This window comes from Electrophorus electricus, chromosome 17, assembly GCF_041902795.1.
Source record: "Electrophorus electricus isolate QZ-2024a chromosome 17, ASM4190279v1, whole genome shotgun sequence".
NCBI classification, from domain to species: Eukaryota; Metazoa; Chordata; class Actinopteri; order Gymnotiformes; family Gymnotidae; genus Electrophorus; species Electrophorus electricus.
Window position 1 is genome coordinate 6,449,424 of NC_137513.1, and position 22,826 is coordinate 6,472,249.

The 22,826-nt window shown below is 41.9% G+C and overlaps 1 protein-coding gene across 2 annotated transcripts in view; it reads right to left on the reverse strand.

Annotated features, from left to right (window-relative positions):
• Positions 1 to 4,984: 4,984 nt before the first annotated feature.
• The window catches only part of nova2 (NOVA alternative splicing regulator 2), a 44,853-nt gene continuing 27,011 nt past the window's right edge, over positions 4,985 to 22,826 (reverse strand). The window contains exons 3-6 of one of the 2 annotated variants that reach the window (XM_081699647.1): positions 22,470 to 22,636; positions 19,511 to 19,573; positions 16,630 to 16,644; positions 4,985 to 14,339 (exon numbers count right to left, since the gene is read on the reverse strand). In XM_081699647.1, coding sequence (XP_081555773.1) covers positions 13,317 to 14,339; positions 16,630 to 16,644; positions 19,511 to 19,573; positions 22,470 to 22,636 — 1,268 coding nt within the window. In that variant the 3' untranslated portion in view covers positions 4,985 to 13,316. The remainder of the gene's footprint in view (positions 14,340 to 16,629; positions 16,645 to 19,510; positions 19,574 to 22,469; positions 22,637 to 22,826) is intronic. The other variant, XM_027005813.3, reaches the window with a different exon arrangement.

Consider the following 22,826-nt stretch of genomic DNA (forward strand, 5'->3'; position numbering starts at 1 on the left):
CAGTGCTTTACCAATGTATATATCTAAGTGTACATCTGTAACTACAATGCAGGCATGACAGCCTACATGTTACACTAAAAATACTTTTTAAATGAATCTTGAGTAGCACAAATTGTTAATTTTGAGAGGGTAGAGGATCCCCTAGCAACCAGTGACCCAGTTGACTGTTTCAAGGTGTAGTCACAGTTCCGAATAGCACAAATAGTCACAGCCCCTTTTCATTTATATCACTGATCGCTAGACGGCATGTTAACAAGGTCACACATATCACTGGTGTAGAAGTGAAAAAACGATGAGAAATTACAGATGGTCAAGCCTCTTTGTCACTGTGATCTTGATTACAGCTACACATAAGCCTAATAACAAATCATTAAAGTAATGTGGAAATGGCATGGCATAATGATTTTCCAAGAAGTGCTTGGTTTCTGCCAGTATGCTGTAGAAAAACGTATTTATTAAAGCATATGCTCAAGAACAGAAGAAACAACTGCAGAAATGCAGAACACATCAGATGTACCATAAAATTGATAAAACAAAATCACTGTATGCGCTACAGTGCTTTAAAATCACAGCTTTGCATTGCAATTTCAGATGTTCTTAATTTATTTCTTTCTTATGTACATACCATAAAACATTCTTCAATTTTTAAAAGTTGAATTTATATTATGAATAAACACTTGTTTATATTTTGTCAGCTTCATTTGTTAGAAATATTACAACAGCAAGAAACAAAAAACATATAAAACTATTACAATCATTTTCAGTATTTGCTTGCGTCACTGATAAAACTAGAGTATGGTTTTAGATAAAGTTAATGGGAATGAATAAATAGGTGTTTTGGTCAGTCAGATACATATGGAGATATTTCTCAGCCTCATGTTAAATGCCAGTAAAAGTATGGAGCACAGACTAATTGTTCACCAAATGCATGTGAAACAGCTGCATGGGTTAACATTGCAGAATAGGAGTGGAAACTGGGCCATTCATGATCTTACTTGCATGCTCTGATTTGCACACAGGTCGTCAGTAGCACACACTTTTCTTGGGCTCTGTAAGTTGTAGGAGGTTGAGAAATGGCTTAGGCCTTGTACCAGCAATTACTGATCGTCATCTCTTGGTAAAAATATGCAATGATGCTCAAAATGTGAGCATATCGTGGAAGCCTGGTGCCTTATATTTTCACAGTTTATCATTTGGAACAGTTTTTTGCTACTTTATAGTATGTTTTATAGTTTTAATTGCATGTTTTAAAAATATTTAATAATCATGTATAGGGACAGCATTTAAATGAAAAGGTTGTGTACATACACTTTGTACATACTGCTCTGTTTGGTCAATATTTTACATTAGCTGTCTGGTTTGATCACAGTTTTATTTATAAGTACACACTGAGTAACTAATATCCCTTAATAGTAGCTTTGTTGTATTTTCCCCCAATGATTAGAAGTGTAGCTAATACAATCTTGAGTCTAACTGCTAGTCTAGGGATCAAGTTTGTTTTGACATTTATAGACATGGTCAGTATTGCCTGATTTGCTCACATTATATATTAATATTAAAAATAAAACACTCACTAACAACAGTGTACTGCCAGTGTATTTACTGATCTTCAACAAGTAAAGCTATGAAAAATTAAAAATTCCAATTTCTGTTGTATATAAAATGCTTAGAAAGAAAAGCAATCTTTGCACCTTTTAGGTGCCTACAATTGTTGGTCATTTGGGCCAAAGTTTGGGCACTGATAGTTTCCACTTTTGTGTCTGCACAGCACTTCATAAATTTGGACAAGAAATACAGCTTTTGTAATCCAGGCAGATTAATGTCTTCAGTGTTTTTTAAAATTTTTTATTTTTTTAAATTTTTTTTATTAGAATTAAGTGCTTGTGTATATTAGAATTAACTGCTTAGTCTTCTAAAGAATGCTTTGCATTGCACATGCTTGTAAGAAATAATGCTGAGGCTTAAACTTGAGGTGGATCCAGTACTTTTTTTTAAACATATCCTAAAAATCATTAGGTATTCATTATGTAACAATAAAGTTAATTAGAATCATTTTCAATATTATGTTCCAAATATGTCATAAAGTTGAGACATTATATATAAGCACATTAAATTATCTGCGTAAGGCGCCAGTTTAGCCACTTTTCAACTAACATCAGTAACTTACGTAAGTAACTAATTACTTTTATTAAGTAACTAATGACTTAACTAATGAGTGCACTATGGTTTCATGGACTTAATCTCTTGACAACTGCAAAAGATCAGAGCAAAAAGCAATGACAGACACTTAACATAGAGGAGTCCAGTTAAAGCACTGGACAAGCAAGCTGGAGACCTCTGCACATGTTCCAAAGGCCTGCTTCCCAGCTTGGGAAGCCCACCCATGAGGGCTGAGAGTGTATTTGTGTCTGCTGCTGCTCTCTCTCGCTCACGCCGCCTCTGACAGGGGGCGGCACAGCAAGAACCAGACTGCAACATCTGGGCTTAGAGGAAGCAAGGACTTCTGGGTCTTTAGATAGGGTGGCAGGGTAAGGGGGATGGGGTGACAAGTAGGAGCAGGAAAATCAATGCGGCCTCCAGCTGGAAAAGGTGCACAATTAGTAAGATTGGCTACACAGAAACCGCGGAGCTCTGTCTTCCCCCTGATCAGTGCTCCAGTCCCAGTGGAGAGAGTTAGATGGTGGGTCTATTGAAAGACCCAATTATTCTGCATCATGATAAGGGAGCCAGGAGCATGGGCTTCATTAATGGACACTGCTATAGAGTCACATGATATCTGATTAAAAAAACACAACCCCCTCCCCCAACTCATGCTATTGTACTGTTAAATTTAGGCCTGGTAAATTTAGCTTTCACTGGGCCATGATTTTTAGTTCCTGTTATAACCCAGTCCTAAAACATCTTAAAGTGCCTGGAAACATGGCATTCCGGGAGTGAATACTAACTCCCCCGGAATGTTATTAGCTCATGCTACTCCTTCCCCTTAGCATGTTGTGCATTCAATAGGCGTTGTTCGCTAAACAAACCCTTCTCTGAACTCTTGGAGGTACTTCTTTACTTTATGAGCTGGTTTCATGAGACAGGATTTTAAGTCATGCTGTGATTGCTGCATTCCCTGGAGTCTCCACTGCAGCTAACAACATACCAGTAGCCAACAAGAAAGGACTAATTTACGCTTGACCAATGGCAATCAGAGAGACCCTCAAAGGAGCTTGGACTGCATGTTGGCCTGGGAAACATGTTGGGAAGGTGATGGTGGCTTTTGCTGGTTGGATGATCTGGTTTACAACAACAGTGGGTGGATGGAGAATGACCAAGAGAACCACATAGATGTTTTTGCAGGCATAATGTTTCCCGTTAACATTCAGGTACTGTGCTCCAGGCATTGGGTGCATCGGAATACCAAACAGTTAATGGTCTTGAACGCACTGTAGAGGCTTTAGTAGGCAAACTGTGTTATAGTCAGTTTCTCCCTAAACCCTTCTCACATCAAGTTCTCTTTCATTAAAACCTAGTCTTTAGCTTAGCTTCCCCAATTGCAATTGTATTTCTAAAGACTATCAACGTATTTTCTTCACCCTTCTTTGTCCTGCATAAATTGTTGTTTGTCCCCATGTATTCCCACACTTTCAGTTTTTATGTCAAGTATACTTTTTTCATCAGTTGACTTACCTCTATTACGGATTAATCACGCATGAAACTGACAGTCCCTTATGCACCCCTTATGATAACTAGATGCACCCTAGCATAAGACTCTAATAATTTCTCCCTGATAGTTATTACGTTGTTTATTTTCACCTTCACCATATACAAATACCGTGTGAACAAAATCTGTACAGTAGCAATCACATTTTTTGGACGGTTCTCCAGTACCTTTCTTCAAGATAGGTGACAAACACTGACACCACTGTATTTTATTATTAGCAACTAAATGTAGCTCTAACTATACACTGTACCATCCATTTAAAAAAATGTGTCATTGCAAAAAATAGTAACATGCGATGTTTCCAAATGTGCCATTATCACATTACTCCATGTCACATAGAAATAATCATTTAAAACCAAGTCATTTTGGAATTTCTCATTATTAAAGAACTTTTTTTTTTTTTAACTCCTGCACATTCTTTCAACAGCGTTGGTCTCGTTAAGGTTGTAAACATTACAGCATTTTGCGTTGCTTCTTTAAGTGGGTGCATATCATTCTTTTCGAAGACTTGATAAGCATACATTGTAATGTCTTTGGGCTCCTTAGAAAGCATGAGGGAGAGCTGGATTGTGATTCAGCAAAATCACAAAGTAAGGTAGATCAAGTAGACACCCTGAGAATCACTGGTCTGGTTTTATGTTACTTTCCTTTTTTACATTACTTTTCTTTTTTAATCTTTTTTTCCTTTTTTAAAATTTAGAAGTGTCGGGTTGGGCCTGGCCCTGGCAGCCAATAAAGGATGGTGGCGAATCATGAGCGGAGGAAGGTTGACTGGCAACCGCCTCCTCGGGAGGCATGGAGACAGAGTTAAGGTGGATCTGGTTGGGTAGTATGTTATCAATGAGAACATCACATGGTGTGGAGTGTGTGGCAGGGAATGACTTGGAGGGGGAGAGGGAGTGGTGGAGAGAGTGGCTGGGAGAGGGGAGGTTATGGACAACCAAAAATCAACTAGGCTCACATGATGGGTATCAGCTATAACATCAGCAGGTTCCATTGGTAAATGGAAACCCAACAGATTTTAGCTTTTGTGGACAGAGGACAGAACAACCACCCACCCAAGTATGTCACAGCAGCTGCATTCATTCTCTCTCTCTCTTTCTCTCCCTACCTCCCTCTCTCTCATTCTCTCTCTCACACACACACACTCACACACTCACGCTCATGCAGCATGGTCCCTCCAGAACCGAGCACATGGTTTCAGGCACAAACTTGCAATGTGTTACTTGATGAGATTGAGTGTAGTGGGAGGTGAAGAATAAGACAACAGAAGACAGGTGATGCTAAAATGAACATTTATAATGACTGTTGTTGCTGTCGGAAAAAAAATCTTAAAAACGACTTAATATATATTAGCACTAAATTGCTGACTTCACTGGTAATCCACAAGTCAAGAAACACAACTCACTATTTTTTTACAAACACAATGCTACAATTACATTAAATATTCAATACTTTTTTTAAGTCAGTTAATGAATGGTGTTAAAAGAAACCACTAAAGTACTAAAACAAAACAGTAATTCATCTTTCCAGTCATTTCCCTTTTCTAGTTGTTGTCATTTATTAATAATGTATAGTAGTTTGAAAATAAATAAGCTCATGAAGGGTTATCAGAAAGTAAAGCTGGCAGCATAGAAACATTAGATGTGGAGCACAAAGCGTTGTCATGACTCATGGGTATGGCCAATCTTTCTTCATTACAGAGAAACAGGACTGATGTTCCTATGGTCAAAGACATCTAATGGACACAGTTTACACACAACACATCTGATATGTACAGTGAATTCAATAGCTATCATAAATTCAAGTATGAAACCCAGTCTGTCTGTCTACCTCTATTGTTAGTTGCACAAAAACGCGATGAGCATGAGTTTCGAGGAAGAGAAATGTTTCGGATATGGACTGATGTGAGCTGTATTTGTTATGAGACAGACACAGCGCTTGATCTAGCAATCTGACAAAGCACCTGTGATAGAGAGATGGTAACCCACAGCTAAGCTAAATGTCACAAATATGAAGTTGTCTCAACAAGTGAAGCTCTAATCTTAGCAAGCGCTTGATACAGCAAAAGGAGCATGGCACTCAAGGCAAAATGAACTGTCCAATAGCAATAACTAGGAATAAGGTTAAGTTCACAGGGCTAAGTTTAATATTGTTGCATACGACTCTCTCTCTCTCTCTCTCTCTCTCTCTCTCTCTCTCTCTCTCTCTCTCTCTCTCTATATATATATATATATATATATATATATATATAGACACACACACACACACACACACACTTTAAATTAATGATTTGGTGCAAAGTGACCCTTTCAAAATGAGTTTTATAAATGCTCTTTTTGAAAAATAGATTCTATAGTCTGTTTTCGTAACATCAGACTTTGGATGCCATACTGTTAGTAATTGTCTGTTCTAACACTGTCACTTGGAGCACTCCACAATACTGATTTTATGCTGCCAGCCCCATTCTGTTGAACACGCTTCTGGTTACAGTTCAACAAAATCTGACAAAAATATTTACAATGAGAGGAAAAAATGAAGTTGTGGAGAAGCAGTTTGGATCTTGTTTATATTTTTTTGTTTCTGTTTTGTTTTTATTCTTTATCTCTGAGAATTGTCCCCAATGATGATTTTAACACAAAAAAGAAATCCAATGATATCAACTATAATTGCACAGTCTCAAAAAGGTTTGGAGATGGAATGGAGATTTTAAGTCCAAACAGTTGATGAACACAGAAGGGGAGGAAGAAGGTCAATAAAGTTCATGAGGGGTGAAAAGTTCAAAGTTCAGAAGACAGAAGATGGCTGCGCAGCTGACGTTTATACTCCTCAGCTTTTTTTTTTTGAGCATGTTTCTATGGTAAAGAAAAAAAAACAAACTGTCACTGAAATGAATTTTTTTTTGTTGCTGTTGTTTTAATGTTTCCCATCGAAAATCAAATGGAGAGACTTGGGGTGAGGAGAGTGACAAGTGCGCCCAACATTACGGCGCACGATCAGTGATGTCCTGGAGGTTGAAGAGATGACAGAGGATTAGGAAAAGCAGTTTATGAGAGGTAGCCAGCCTTTTACCGGGTTATTCCAGGTTTCGCTTTTTTTTTTTTTTTTTTTTAACTGGTTGCTTTTTGGGTAAATGCTGAGGCGTCATGACTGACATCATGTTATGGAGGAACATGTTGGCTTCATGGGTGCGTCCGGATGGATGTCCAACATACAAGAGAACTCAAAAACGTTTGGAATGGTACTGTTGCTGTTTGGCACTCAGGAGAAGGCCTGGGAGGGTGTGGGGGAAAGGTCAGGAAAGGTCAGCAGAAGTGGGGGTAGTGGTTGGAAAAACAGAGGGCAGTGAGAAGTGCAAAAGGGGGAAAGGGGAAGTAAACAGGATATTTATGAATGACATTTTTGTTATAATTGGTCTAGGTTAGAGAGTGTCATACAAATAAAAAACAGGTAAATAAAAAAGAGAAAAGAACAGTGATATGACAAATGTGTTCTAACATTGCTGGTGCTTTGATGGGTACAAGCTTAAGAGTGATCCCAGGGGTCTGCCCTGGGAGGTAGGGTCGTCAGGGCGGGTTTGGGCTGGGGGCATGCGGGCCAGCAGGAGAGCGGACTGCTCTCGCCATGTGCCCACCTAAAAGCAACAACCTTTTTGAACCAGACAAGCCATAAGTTTGCAATCGTCTTCACTCAACTGCATGAGACAAAGCTGCCAGACTGGGAGAAAAAACATGTTGCATGTACACTGGCAAAGAAAGGCCACAACATGTCCACTCAGAAAAGATGCTACAAGCTGGTATGCACAAAACACAGGACACCCTCAATAAAACGCAGCGCAAAAACAAAGACACAAACAAAAACTTGTTCACAAAATACCTGACACTAAGCATGGCTGTGGGCAGTGCGATGTTTGGATCATATGCATCAACATGGACCTAAAAGAAAAGTGTCATGGGCTTGTATTTGCCCCCTTTTTGGCACATATTTCTCTTCCAAATATTATTTTAAAAAATTAACAAGGTGCATTTCCAAATGCTGTAGATTGTATATACTATCCTGCTCTTGCTGGCCTGTTTGGATAAGTGGGACAAAATTTTGTACATGCTGTTCATGCGTCTAACAATACTAACTCAAGGACGACACTGCCTTTGTGGCCTCACTACGAAGAATGCAAAACAAGAGCATTCGTATATTCTCCATATACTGGAGATTACAGGTGATGGGTAGAGATTAGCATTTGCTGACCTGTCATATAAAGTATTTACATGTCAGCGTAGGGTTGGGCAGACATAACAGAATGCAAGTCACCAAAGCTGTTTGGCAGAGACAGTGGGAGCAAGTGATAAACTTGGCAACTCATTCACCATTAGAGAATTTGGGCTGCCTTAGTAGGTGCACCGAGGTGTACAATATAAAGTGCGTATCATCGTAAGAATGAGATAGAGGTCAATGTGAGTTATGATGCTGTGACAAGATAAAGAAAGTACAGGGCACTAGGTTGCCGAAATGATGTTAGTATTGGCACGGGATATACAAAAACACATACTCCAAAAATCACGATCAAAAGAGTTATATGCATACTTATGTCGGGGTGGGTACATTCAAGGACAGGGCCTTGTTTTCAGCGAGAAAAGAACTATAGTTTTTAACCCAATTTTTATTAGGTTGCTTATGTTATTAACTCATTAATCTTAAATATCTTAATCACAAAATGGACAATTTTCTTTCAAAATGTTTTGCCTCTCAGGCAAATTATTTCAAAATTTTAAAGTAAAAAGAAAGACTGATTTGGTTGATGTATGAATGATTCTGGTTCCTTCAAATGGGCTAAAAAACGTATCAGCTTGGTCTTAGCAGAACTAAAAGACAGGTTAGAATGGGTAAATGAAGTCCAGTGCTCTAAATGTTGGCATGCAAAGATTTGTCCTCAAAATTAATGCACATTGCCTAATTTTTTTGTATTGTTTTTGTTTCTTGAAGTTTTTTTTTAAATCCACGCTTCACTTTGATATCATGCAATATAGACGTGCAAAAAAAGATAACATCTATCTTCACAAAATACATTTTCAGAACTAGAAAAGGCTGTATTAAGAATGCTGATAACTTATTAAACTCTAACCATGCTAGCCTAAGTCTATGGCAGTCTTCTAGCCCCAGTAACGTAGCAGTAATGGCCACATGGCACTATATGCCTTTGTTTAGTGAGCAAGATGATTCCCTCATTAGACCTTTCTCATATTGGTTCTTGAAGGGGTAGAAAACTTTCAACTTAACAGCACTAACATCTATTTTGCTCCTACTAGTTTTAAAAACTCACTGTCACCCCTGCTATTTATATCTTAAATGTGTTTTGGCACTTTTCACATTTTTTTAAATTTATAAAATTATGTCTGCTTGTAACTAATGGTGTTTAAATCACACATTTACAGTTGCTGAATCTGTAAAGATCTATTTTGGCACAGGATTATTTAATCTGTTTAATATAGCAGTTATCTTATCATGTAGCATTTATTACACCTCTTAGAACTAGCACATCTTGCTAAACAACTGACCAGATATGTTTATCTTAAATTTTAGTACGTCACTTATTCAATAGCAGCATCTTCACAACTTAAAAATATTAAATATGCAAACCTACTCAACACCTAGGTAAATTGAAAGCTCCTACACAGACAGAATAAAAGACAAGACAGGACAACATGCTACTACGTATATTGCTTCCAGTACTCATCACATTTTATCTATTTCCCCGGTTACTAACAAAAGAAAGAAAATGCAGATGCCCCTCATAATATGCGCTCTAAGTACTGAAAAAAAAGAAGAAAAAATGAAAAAAATTAAACAAAACAGGAAGCTGCTCCTAGGCACACTATGTTGGCACCTTTTCTTAGTTTTCACATTGAAATTTCACAGTAATATCTTGCTTTTCTTGTTCTTATTAATCAAATTCTCTGTAATTATTGAGGCCTCCTCCATCTTTTTTCCCCTTAAATAAAACGTCAGTGAGTGTGTGTGCGTGTGCGTATGCGTGTGCGCGCGCGCACAGTGGGACATTTATGATGAGGGACATAATTGATTTTGATTCTGACATTTCTGCACCCAAGTGTCTGATTACGTGCTGCACCGAGGTTAAAGAGTGAGACATGGGTGCACTCTAAAATGCGGAGACCCTTCCTTTCCATTGCTTCCTTGACATTATCTTCACAGCTTTTTGTACTGAAAACATGGCAGCCCCTAATAGCCACTCTCCTCAGTTGTTTGGAAAAATCATCTACACTGCAGTTTACTGCAGTAGCTAGTGTAATTAGCAATGAGCGTCATTAGTGCATTCAGCGAGACGCGAAACCAACATTTTCTAATCAGCCGGGTGATAATCTGTGCTCTAAAACAGCTAGAGGTACTCTGGCTTTGAGGTCCTGTACAACGGTGCTGTGCTTTACGCTAAATCGGTAGGCCTGCTTGGCATCTATGCACAGGTCCCTTACTGGAGCCGCACCGGAGCCTATTGCAAACATTTCCTCTCCACATGGTAATGTCTTAGGACACATCTGCCTGTTTCTGCCTGTAGAGTCATTGTTTTGTGAAAGGGCAAGCAAGCATGCACTGCAGCACCAGACACCGCCACCCATGGAGAGATGGGAGAGGAAGGTTCTCTGGGTTGATGTGTCAAAATGGGGGTGCACGGATAAAGGCAAAGTGGGAGGGCAGGGTTGAGAAGAGGTGAGGGAAGTGGATGGCATTAGATGGGAATAAAGAAGCCTCCTTACCAATTGGTTCAGATATACCCTCCCTGGTACTCCATTAGCAACTGAGAGGAAGACAGTCCTAGGTTTTGTCGGTGGGGAGAGAGAGACCACACTGCTGCCTACGTTCTGCTTCGGTTCTGTTGGCATTTTAGTGTTGCTTCTGGGGTGGCTCCAGCCTATTTGCAGGTGCGCTCTAGCCTTTAGAGCCGAAGCATGGATGTTTTGAAATGCTGGGAGCTGTCCTGATATGTAATCTGCTTTTCACTACTAAGGTAAACGGAGTTTGATTTGTAGGATTCATATGCTGCTTTTCTCTGCTGTCCTTGTCGTTCCGGACGAAGCCGGTTAAGGCATAACCATGCCACGATTGTGGGCCATTTAAGCTATATATAAGGGAAATGGGACCAATCTTTAGCTTTAAATCTGCTACTTCAAAACTGGGGGAAGGCCTTTGATGGCAAGAATTAATAGTGAAGCTGACAAATGAAATTCTGATATAGCAATATCATGCCCAAAGCAGCTTGATATTCATTAAACTACCTATGTCTTCCTTTCTATGTGTAGTGTAGTAAACTAGTCTGTCCTAAGCTCCTGTCTCCTAATATCCTACAGCACTGGGACTGTAGAGGTTGGTATCTATTTTGAAATTTGTAAAATTTGTCCATTTGTACATTCTTCTGACAAGTTTTTTTTTCTTTCTCTTTTTGTTTTGTTTTGTCTTTAGACTGCTTGTTTTATGATGTGAAACCCTGACTTCTGGCCTTCAAACATGGCCTCCACACTTCACAGTGCATTAAGACAAAATTCAGTGTATTCTAACAACAAAAGAAATGCAGTATTACAGGATACTTTTCTCTCCCTTTTAGCAGCATGTATGTTGCACACAGGCAGTTCTGATGAGTACAAGGAGTTCTTTCACACAGACACCAAAAACAGTTTGCCAAACCAGGGTTAATTGACTCATAGGCAATGAATAGTTAATTGACTCAACCCATGATGAACCAGTTATTAGACTGCAAGCATCGGTTTGTTTCTTCTCTTTGCCACCATGATTTTGTATTCATTGCTAAGATGGCAGCTGGATAAGTTGTCTGCCCAGTCTACAGGCCTCCCTGTGCTCATTAGAACTGAAATTTTGTTCTCGTTTATTGTTGTTCAGTAGTATATGTCTTCAAAGAGAGGCAAGGGTCCCTAAGGGACATATTTCTATTTGATATGAAACATCTACTCAAACCTTCTGTATGCATTGATAGGGGATTTGAGCAGATGATTGAAACTTTAGCTCACTGAAAGTAAATATAAAAGTGCAACACACTTTCTAATACAGAAAAAGAGGACATTTTTGAATGTTATATGGGATTCAAGACAGAACCAGTCCAAAAAGGGCCTTGATCACATGAAAGAGACTGAAAACTTTACAATTTGTTCTCATTATGGGTTTACTCCCTTTAGACTTGTGCAAAAACCTACATTCTCTTTCTATAATTAGATATGTCCGTAAATTGTCTAGTCCCACTGATGTCACGTCTACCTTTAACTCAAATACGTGCAGTTCCCTTTTTGTGTGTGTGTATGTGCAGGTGTGTGTGTATGTGTGTGTGTGTGTATGTGTGTGTGTGTGTGTTTTTCATGTAATAATATCACTGTACAGTACACCATATCTAACCTCTGCTCCTATTCTCTCCGATGGTGCCGACGGTACGGTTGTCACTGAACGTTAAATAAGACATATATTACACTGTGACACACTATTCAATCCACTTAAATAAAAAACTAAATCCAAAATATTGTCTTTACATTCATGTCAACCTGAATTCACAGATTAAGAAAAAAATGAAATACCTCAGTCCTTATGGGTGAAATTATATTAATAAATAATGTTGATGGAGATGGTATTTTTGTAATAAGAGTAGTACTACTAATAATAATAGCATTTAGAATAATACCAGACTGCACACCACATAGAGAATCGCCACAATCTCTAGGTGCTCTGGTAGTAAATTGAGATTCTGACCCAGGTAGGTGCTTTAGGCCTATATCCCCAACAAGATCCGCAAACTTCCCTTAAGCTAGCAACATTTGTATTAGCATCGCAAGCCATGCACCTGGTTAGTGGGAACCCCAGGTTTTTAGGCTAGTGGTGCAGCAAAAGACCCTCCTGTGGTCTTTCATCTCCCTCCCCAGGCTGCATTGTGTGCAGCTGGGTCGGACCGGCTGGGAGTTAGGGGTTTGGGGCAGCTAGTAGTGTGGTACGGGGTTCCACTGACGGGGGGATGGAGGGGATCTACCCTAGGTCTTAAAACCAAGCATTTGTTCGCAGTCTCATCAGACTCACATAAAGGGAAAGAAGGAACGTGGCGAGGGGGTGGGTACTGTGGAGTCAAAAAGTAACTAAAAAGATTTTCTTGTTGGCTAGGAAGGGATGACGATGGGCAAAGGGTTGATTCCAGGGAGGCTGAAGTCCAACTGCACAACCCTGGTCTCCCCCAACCCCACCCCACCCCACCCGCCTGCTGGGAGCTGCAGCGCTGAAGCATGCCAGTCTGAAATACCATTCACCGTTGTCCAGAAAAGAAAAAAAAAACACAAAAAAGGACAAAAAAACAAAACAAAACAAAAAAAATTGAACCAATAAAAAATTCCAAAAAGATCAAAACTTAAGAAATAAACCCATATATACATTTTACACATTTTTTTTCTTGGTTTTCGGTTTGACTCATTCCTCTTCTTTCAGAATGGATTAAGATTTCCATCTTTTTTAATACTGAAATACGCACAATGCTTGGAGATGATTTCCTTAAAAATTCTTGCCCTCCTTTTTCTTTCTCTGGATCTTTCCATCCCCCACTCTTCTCTCTCCCTGTTTAGCCCACCTTCTGTGGATTGGTGGCCCTCACACCCTGCTCGTATGTGATTCGCTGGCTGATGAGATATTGGGCCGCCTGTGTGGCGGCAGGTGATCCTGTAATGGTAACTTTTCGGTTCCTGGTGCCAGGAACAAACTCTCCCTTTTTTGAGATTTGGATTCGGGCTCCTGTCAGTTCCTGGTACTCCACAAGCGTCTTGCCACCCTTCCCCAAGATGGCTCCTACCAAGTTCTCGGGCACGGCGATTTCCACCACGTCCTTGGCCCCCTCGGCCAGCTTCTCTGTGGCTAGCAATGAGCTTGCCACCAGCGGGGAGGCTGCGCTCAGGTAACCATTTGTGGCCCCTGTAGCGGCAGCCAGTGAGCCCAGCGTGAAGCCTCCCAGGCCAGTGGCAGGGTGGCCGGTGCTGGTGGATGCGTCGTTGGCATAGGAGGCCAACAGGTTGGCGGCAGCCGCAGCAGCGGGGTTGGCACTGGCGGCCACTGCAGCAAGGACGCCTGAGGCAGCTGCGGGGTTAAGCCCCAGGCCTAGGGAGTTGGTGTTGTATCCGTAGCTGGCTAATGTATTGAGGGCGGAAGTGATGGCCAGGAGGTCATTCCCTGAGAAGCTGGACATGGCAGCGGGGAAGGCACCCACTCCAGCCAGGCCAGCCTGCCCCAGGAGGCTGGAGGCGGTGGCAGCAGCAGCGGCCGCTGCAGCGGGCATCACATCAGCTGAGTTGGCATATGGCGAGCCAGTGGGGTTGGAGTTGGCAACTGGGCCTGAGATGTTCGAATAGCTGATGTTGAGGCAGCTGCTGCTCTGTGGGTCCTCCTGGATTTTCTGCACGATGATCTCCACAGCCTTACGGTTCTGCTCAGGCTCGCCACTGATGGTGACCACGCGCTCCTGCAGGTTGATGCCCTCAGGCTTCTGTGAGAGCTGCACCCATGCACCCGACTGCTCCATTACCGCCTTCACTGTTGCTCCACCTTTGCCGATGATGAGGCCTGCTGTGCTGTTAGGTACAATCAGTTTTGCCTGCAGAAGACAAGAAGAAGCAGAGAAAGCAGAACACAACAGGTCAGAACTCAGCTCCGCAAATGACGTATATCAGCCAGTGAACTGCATCGAGCAAAACACAAGCGAAATTTCTTCCGAGTTACCTTTCCAGCCAAAATTAATCAATTCCCTCAGTGAACTGGGACCATTTTGTAAAGAGCAAGCAAGTTTTGGCTCATGCATGTGATGACCGATTGCCTTTCTAAATTAAACAATGACGGAGGAAGTATAAACAGCGGTTGCCATGGTTTCTTTCCTATCTTGAAATGGGTTGGACTTGTGAATCGTGCATTATATTCATATGGGTACACGAAGTTCTCAGCGCATGCTGAACTCATTAAAACAGGGTTAAATTCAGTCTGCTGAAGAGCAAACATACTCAGGCGTTTTGAGTCAGTTGGAGATGATGTCAGAATTGGCTAAACGACTCAGGCCCACGTTTGGACTCATGGTGGATAGGCTACAAAGAGAAGGGCTCCCTCTTACACTTCCTCTTCCTACCATCATTTACAAACAGAGGGTCCTCCTACTGCGTGAAACACATGAGATACCACCAAGATGAAATAGTGAAAAAAGTTCAAGACAAAATGACATCCGGATGGTAGATCGAATGAAAAGGGAAACAGCAGCCATTTGCCACCTGTGTTTTTACAGACCACAGAGGTGATGGTTCCTAAATGAAACCCCTAAAAAAATCAAGAATATTGCAGGAGGCAGGAAGAAGTAAAGGGGGGGAGGCATATAATTTTTTTTCTGTCCTTGTGCTTTCTGAGCTGTGAATCACTGGGTAAAAAGAGGCTCCTCGTGAAAAGCATCGACTCCCAGGGGTCAGCGTTTCCATGGCAACTCAACTCCAGCATTCAAGGGGGACTGAAAGGGAGTCGGAACGGTGCGTAGCAACCAACCACCCTTTTCTACACACGAAACACACACACATACACCTGCGCACACATACAGCCACATTCTTTACAAACACCTCCATAGCTATTCTAAGAAATATCTACAGACACACACAGGCACAAACACTTATGTGTGGTGCATCATGGTCCCTAATAGCTAAAAAACATACATCTTTGTTATTCTGAGGAGAATGGGGAAATAGGTGGAACATTGTACCTTTTACATTTCACTTACTTGTTCATTCATAACTGAAAATCTGGCAAAATAACACCATATTCTTGATTAGTGCCAAGCTGTATTTAGGAGCTGTAAGCATAAATATGTATAAGTGTACTATACATTTTTGTGGTTCAAGTATTTAAAGCTACTGTGTTCTGACAGTTAATTAGTTCCATTTCATATAATGAAAACCCCCAGCCTAATAGCAACACTTACATAATTCTGGATTCTGAGTATTTGCACACTGTCAGAATGACAAATAGGCAAAGGAAAATACATCAAAAAAGATGGGAGGAGTGGGCTGACAGCGCCAGGAGGGAGGGGCGTATGCGTGTGTCTGTGTGTGTGTCGGGGTGGTGGTGATTGGCTCAGTCTCGCGCTTGTTTCTTTTGTGTGGTCTGTTGTGTTCCCTCTCCTCTCTCTCTCTCCAAGCAGTGAGGTCTGCGACAGTGCTCCGCCCAGCAGTCGTGCGTTTCCAGCGGCTACGCAGCCCCTGACACCCCAGCCTTATCGCAATAGCATTTGCATAGAAATGGGAAAACCGAGGGCAGGAACTAACAGACTCTTGCTTTCATTTTTTTTTTCACCTTGCAGAATGAAGCTGAAGTGAAATGTTTTTGCCGCAGTACACATCCATCTAACCCCCCCCAGCCTTTTCTTTTAATTGATGATGACTTAGGTCTTTGTGTTCAAGCATACTGTCACTGATCACTGATTTTCTTATACAAACGGTGAGGTGGTCTCGCCACACTTAGTCTGCTGTTCAGTTAAAGACCAGCCTCAGAGAAAGAAAAACATCTTAACCTATACTACTTACTCTGAATACTAAATTTCAGCAGTGGTCAAGACTTAAGATATGTTTCACCACAGCGGCAACAAATCAGATGAACTTTCCCCTTGGCTTCTCCTCAAAGCCCCAAACTGCTTTCATATTCATGTCATATCTGTCACAAAACACCCTTAATTTACGTGGCATCAGAGTCCTGCGTGTGCTCTCACTGTCGCTTCCTTTTGCATTTTCCTCCTCTCCCCCTTTTTGCTCTTTTCTCACATTCGGCAAGACAAGTGTTGATAAAAAAGAGGCTTCGCAGGGGGGCGCAAGAAACAAGCGACGTGGACAGATAGGCTGGCTGGCTGAGGAGCATTACACCCTCCGCACCCTGCTCTCCGCTACAGAACAGCAAGAGCGTGAGTGAGAGTACAAGACAGAGTTGAGGGGAAGGGGTGTGTGTGTGAAACAGAAGAAAGCTGTGTGTGTGTTTGTGTGCGTGCGTGTGTGTGTTTGCGTGTGTGTGTCTACGTGCATACTTGGGGGTTGGGGGAGTATCTGTATCTGTACGAGTAAAAATGAGAGGGGATCTGCTGCAGTACCTCCAGTCATATGGGATCACTAGCTTTTGATGAACTGTGAGGGTGTAAGATATAGCAGGGGGTTGTGGGAAACTGGCAATAAAAAGCAGCTTGGATATGAAGGGCATATGTATGTGTAACCACTGTTCAAAGTTTTCCAGCCGAAACTTTCGTACTTTCTCTCCACCACATCTCTGCTTCACAAAACAAAAATAATGAGGCCAGCATCTGAGCCCTGCACACATTCATCAAAGAACATGTCTTCTTTCGCCTTAGCTTTCTCTGGAGCTGCAAATGAGCCCCCCTGAGTCTATGTAATAGCAGATCTGACTGCATGCTGTTACAGACCACACTTTATGTGCGTTCACTACAAGCTTCCTGTAAACTCATACCACTGCTAGCCATGTAAACCGGAGACCAGAATGTGCGTCTCGTCCCAAACACCATCATGCTTAAGCCCCAATAGCTTTGAGAGGCATGGAGAGGGGACAGGGGCTTTGGAGAATATGCCCTCATATGCCCCATCGCAGCCCCACCCACCCTCCTCAGGAACACAGCAACTGTTCATCCTGTTCCCCCCACTTCTTTCCCCCAGAGTGGTGCCTGATTCTACCACTGACGCCGTTCACACTTTGAAGTCTTAAGCACGCTACTTTAGGCTAATCGCTTGCCTCCTGATCCACAGCTTACCCGCTCATCTCTCCGCTGCATGTTGTTGCTATTGGGCAAAAAACCCACAAACAGATTCTCTGGTTAAAAGTAACGCCTAGCCCTCCTTTTCACCCCAGTAGTCTGGGGGTTGGTAGGGGACACTGTTCTCCAGTGAGAGAGGTAGAGTGGGGGGTGTGGTCAGAATGAGCAGTGAGGCTAGAATTACTCGTGTCTGTCATTTCCATCCCTCCCTCAGTTGCTCTGTGTTTTACTTCCTCCTCTTGTGGAAATGCCCCAAATATGACACAAGTAACAGAGGCACAGAGGGACGGGTTCCAAATTATTGAACAGTGAATGGCCAAACGATTTCATCTCACGTACACATTAAGATGAACTGATGAGGTGGAAAGACCTGTGGACTACAGATGCCTGAGCATTGCTCATCTCAACACTTTCAGACACAGAGGGAAACTGCAAACAAGGAAATGAATAACTTAAACAATCCATGGTGCATCTCTCTCTTTCACACCCACACCCAGTCCTGTTATCCAGCCACTCGAGTCAGGGGTTCATAAAGTGACCCCCAACAAATCTGCAAGTGCTCATGATTCTGAAAATAGGCAATAACAGGCAAGCTGTGGCTGTTTCCAAATCAGGGTCTTCTGACAACCGTGGAAACAACCGTATAGCCGCACCCACTCCTGTCCACGTGCTGCTCCGAAGGGGAGTGCCGTTTCGTCCCTGAATGATGTCACGATATGGAATGGCTGGGATTATTACAATGGCATCATTTGTAATGCTCAGACCGGGATGAATCTATACTTGAAATGACTAAGTCTCATTTGTAAGGGCACAGTTTATAAAAGTTCTAATAAACTGTAACAGAAGTAAAGCTTACATGGTTATATTATATTATATATTAATATTTAATCAATATTAAATGGTCTTCAGCTTTGTCATTTTAGATCAAATCTGAATACTAAATCTGAGGTGTTGAGGTGTACTTAAAGCTTTACTAAGAAGATAGTTACGTTAAGGATCTATGTAGGGTTGGAACTAATTGCTGTTTATGCTGAAGCATTCAACAGATCAAGCGCACACATGAAACTGGACATGAATAATTGGTGCTTGAAGCAAGACGACTAATAATAAATTTATAATGTATACATGTTTACATATACACACCATCATGCACACCCTATATATAGCACATACAGACTGATAGTAATAATATATACCATTAGACTGATTTATCTGTTGAAGGAGCTTCAGGGAAGTTAAGGTAGGTGTTAGCAAACCATTTGATTACAGTAGCCTGATACTACTGATGTGTTAGTTATGACAATTCATTCCCTGCATTATCTCGCACCATGCAATATTAAAATACCTTCTTTACAAATGTAGATTTTATTAGAGTTGAACTTGACATGAATTTTTCTTGCATTTTAAGTACTCTATGATCTGCATTCATCAAAGACGTCCTGAGTCATATTCCAAGAGGTCAGAGACAAGGCATGAACAAAGACTGGAGGCAGGATCTATACTGCCATAAACACATACAGTAAGAATAAGCCAATGCAGTATTAATAAACCCACTCTGACATTGATTATGAAAATCTAGACATGCAGATTCCTAGGCTATGCTGTATGCAATCAGAAAAACATTAATGTTTGACATGGTATGTCATTACATTTATATTTTCCATATTGCTATAATGTTAGTAATGTTAGAGGTTAAATATTCAGATCACTGACTCATGATACAAAAGATTTCATAATATATTTCAGCATTTGATTTTTTTTTTTTAAGGGAAAGCATTGCATAGTGTAAAACGTGGACACTGACACATCTGCACACAACAGCAACAACAACCCTTTCCCCCAAAAGACCTCCATCCGTCTCCCCACTCAGACTCCCAGCCAGCTCCTCCTTGCACTCTCCAAGAAGAGATCTGAGCCCAACATTTGGGGGATGTGCTTCCTTGTCAGACAACCAGTGTTGTGTACGGCTTTCCCTCAGCATTGGCTACACTCCAAATTGGATCGATACTTAATGAAGAGAAAGTGAGAGAGGGAGATAGAGAGAGAGTGACCTTTTTCACAGCCAGCAGATGGATTTGAAGGTTAAAAACGGCATAAAAATTTCAGGCTGCGTCCAGCTCTCCAGAGACCAGAAGAGGAGAAGGGGGGAGGTTTAGTGTGAGGCAGAAGTGTTTTCCCCCCATTTCGGATGTTATAGCAATTTTCCTGATGTCGCTTTTAATTTAGCAGATGAGCATCTCATTCATGTGTATGTGTCTGTGCGTGCGTGCGTGCATGTGTGTGTGTCCGTGTGTGTGTGTGTGTGTATGTGTGTGTGTGTGTGTGTGTGTGTGTGCGAGCGCGTGTGTAAGCATCGCTCCATTGAGAACTCTTATTAGATTCAAGGTGCAGGATAATTAAATAGGCTGGGTTTGGTTCTATCTTGAGGGGAGTGGATGGTTTGAAATAGCAATAGCATAACCACTAAAGGCAATCTCCACTGCTGATAAAACGCAGATGAAAACAAATAAACAAAACAAAGAAACACATTTGGAAATGATTTTTCTATTTGAGAGTCCAAAATATATTGAAATGTGAGTGCTGACCTTTTCTTGTTATGCGATTTGTTTTATTAATTTTCCACATTAAAAATATTAATGTTGAGTAACAAGTATAATAAGTACATGCAAAAAATATCTTCATGATCAATACACTTTATGCAGTGCAGTGCAATGTTATGTGAAGCAAAATGACTCCTTAAATGTTCCCAAAAATCTGGGTCATTTTATAATGGTGGAAAAAAGGAGCCTTCTTTGTTTAAACACAAAGGTCATGTCATCCATTACCAATACATAACTTACTTACTTACTCTCACATTCTGTGCTTTACTAAACTTCATTTTTCCTACCAAAAAAACTCAGCATAAATTTTACCAGCCATTCTTGGGCAGATCCTATTACACAGCTGCGTTCCTCGCAATCAAGCCTCTTTTCCTGTACTCGGTGCAAAAATAAAAAGTGTTCACGACTGCTCCCTCTGGGTATGTGCAAAGAGCCCTCCTGGAGGTGCTCAGAGTCCCAACTTCCTGTGCTTTTGCGGGCCATTTCCTGTGTGGAGCGAGCAATAACAGGATGTGGGAAGCAGGTGGTGCTCCAGTGAGGAAGAGGTCAGAGGAAAACCGGCCTCGCCCCACAAAATCCACTACAGTTGGGGGGGGGGGGGGGGGGGGACAGGGTAAGGGAGAGAGAAAGCAAACAAGGCAGGAGCCAGCTACATTCAGATTCTCTCAAGACTGCTGTCTTCCCCCACCCTTCTGATGCTTTCCTGACCTGGTATGAAAATATCACATAGTTCAAGGGAAAGAGGATGAGGAGGCAGTAAGCATGGGAGCTCTCTGGTCACATACCTCCAGAGGTAACTTCTTTTTTTTTTTACTTTGAGACTTTATCTGAGTTTAGTAAACTAGTACTGCCTGAAATAAATTCAACTGCCATATGTATTCTCAGCCTGTGTCACAAGCATAGTAAAAGGAGGACAGCACAGAGCATGCTCTTTCCTTCACAATTAGCAATTAACAAGCCTCACTCCCTAATTTATTAGGTCATCTAAGGCAGTGCAATAATATGAACTCATTGCTCTCTCATGCAACAGTAGAGCTCTGTGACAGTGGGGAGCAACGTGGGCCTTAGATGGAGCTTGGTGTCCGCCGTGCTCCTGCCTGGCCGCCATTTGGCTATGGGATTAGCAGCGGTCGATCTGGCTGGCAGCTGTTGCTTAACATGACTTCACATCTTAGCTTACATCCGTCGAGCGGAGCGCTCCCTGGGGCGTGCCGTAATGAGCCACATGCCAGAACTGTCGCCCGGCATGGTGGTTAGTGCCTTGTTCGGCACTGCCCAGACCAGCCCGGTCGGACATGCACCGGCCCTGCTGCAAGCAGGTATCTTTGGAAATCGGTGGAGTATTAGAGTCAGAAGTCCCACACTCTGACCCAGCCATGCAGAGGTGTGCCACCTGACTCACATGGCCTGTAATGATATGCTTTAATAATTAGGCTACAGGAGCAGGCAGCTCCCTCTCACTGTTGAGTTCGAGCGATGACCTCATGACGAGAGGCAATCTTGTGATGAGGAATGACCTTATAAGTTGCAAGGGGCCTTTAGTGATGCAGTTGACACGGTTACAGTGTAAAGAAAGGTGCCCCTTTGCTTTAAATAATGCACAAATGCATATATTGGGCCTTGCACTCTATTCAGGCTGTGGGTGGTGTAATTAAGGAAATGACATATAGACAAAGGCAATCGATGCTCAAAACAAAGCACCAGCCTGCAGAATCAATGGAGCAAAATCAAGAGGCAACAAGTAGTGAGAACCACTTAAACAGGCAGCCAGAGCACAATCAATGGTATATCTAATTGAGCCACGTTCAGGATCTCTGTAAGTTTGTTTGTTTCAAGTATAAAGGCAAGACCGAGGGGGTCCGTTTATGACGAAGTAGAACAATGTTTACAGTGTGGGCTGATGGAATTAAAATGTCGCTCTTCGGCCTCTTCAGTCCTGCAACATCCAGCAACGTGTTTACAAGATGTGGATTTTATTAGTGGACTCTAGCCGGCCCAAGATTTGAGTCACCACCGAATGCTTTTCCAACAAAAACCATCTGCATTTGGCTCTGAACTGCAGCACACTAAATTGAAGTAAAACAAGACCAGGAGGCTGTATATAGGATAGAAGAGCATCACAGGTAGGCGTATTAGATGCAGTCCTAACATCTTCATCTTCTGTTGCTTGGCAGTGAGACTTTCCAAAATAAGAGCCCTATCCTGTGCAGTTCCCACAGCTCTCCATGTACAAAGTGACAGGAAACAACAAGAAGTAACAGGAAAAGGAAGTGACAGTCTGAGAAGCAGCAGACTGACAGGTTGGGGGTACGTAAGGTTGCAGGGCAGACAGGAACTGAAATCTCACCTGTTTGATGCGGTCTGGGTTAACAGTGGTCTGTGGCTGAAGAATGCTGACCGGCTCAGCTTTTGGAGCACTCTGAGGCATCTCCCGCACCTTTTCGGCTATGAAGTCATGGACGCTGTTAAGGGCCTCCACTGTGCCCTGGATCAAACACACACGTTCAGTCGTTCCTGGCAGAGGGAGACAGAGAGAGAAAAAAACAGAGAGAACGAGAGAGAGAGAGAGAGAGAGAGAGAGAGAGAGAGAGAGGAAGGCAGGGTCACTCAGTCACTCAGCTGAATCAAGCTGCACTACAATGGTTAAATCCATGAAAACATTAAATGATCTGTACCAAAAGATAACAGAAAAATTATACTTTGG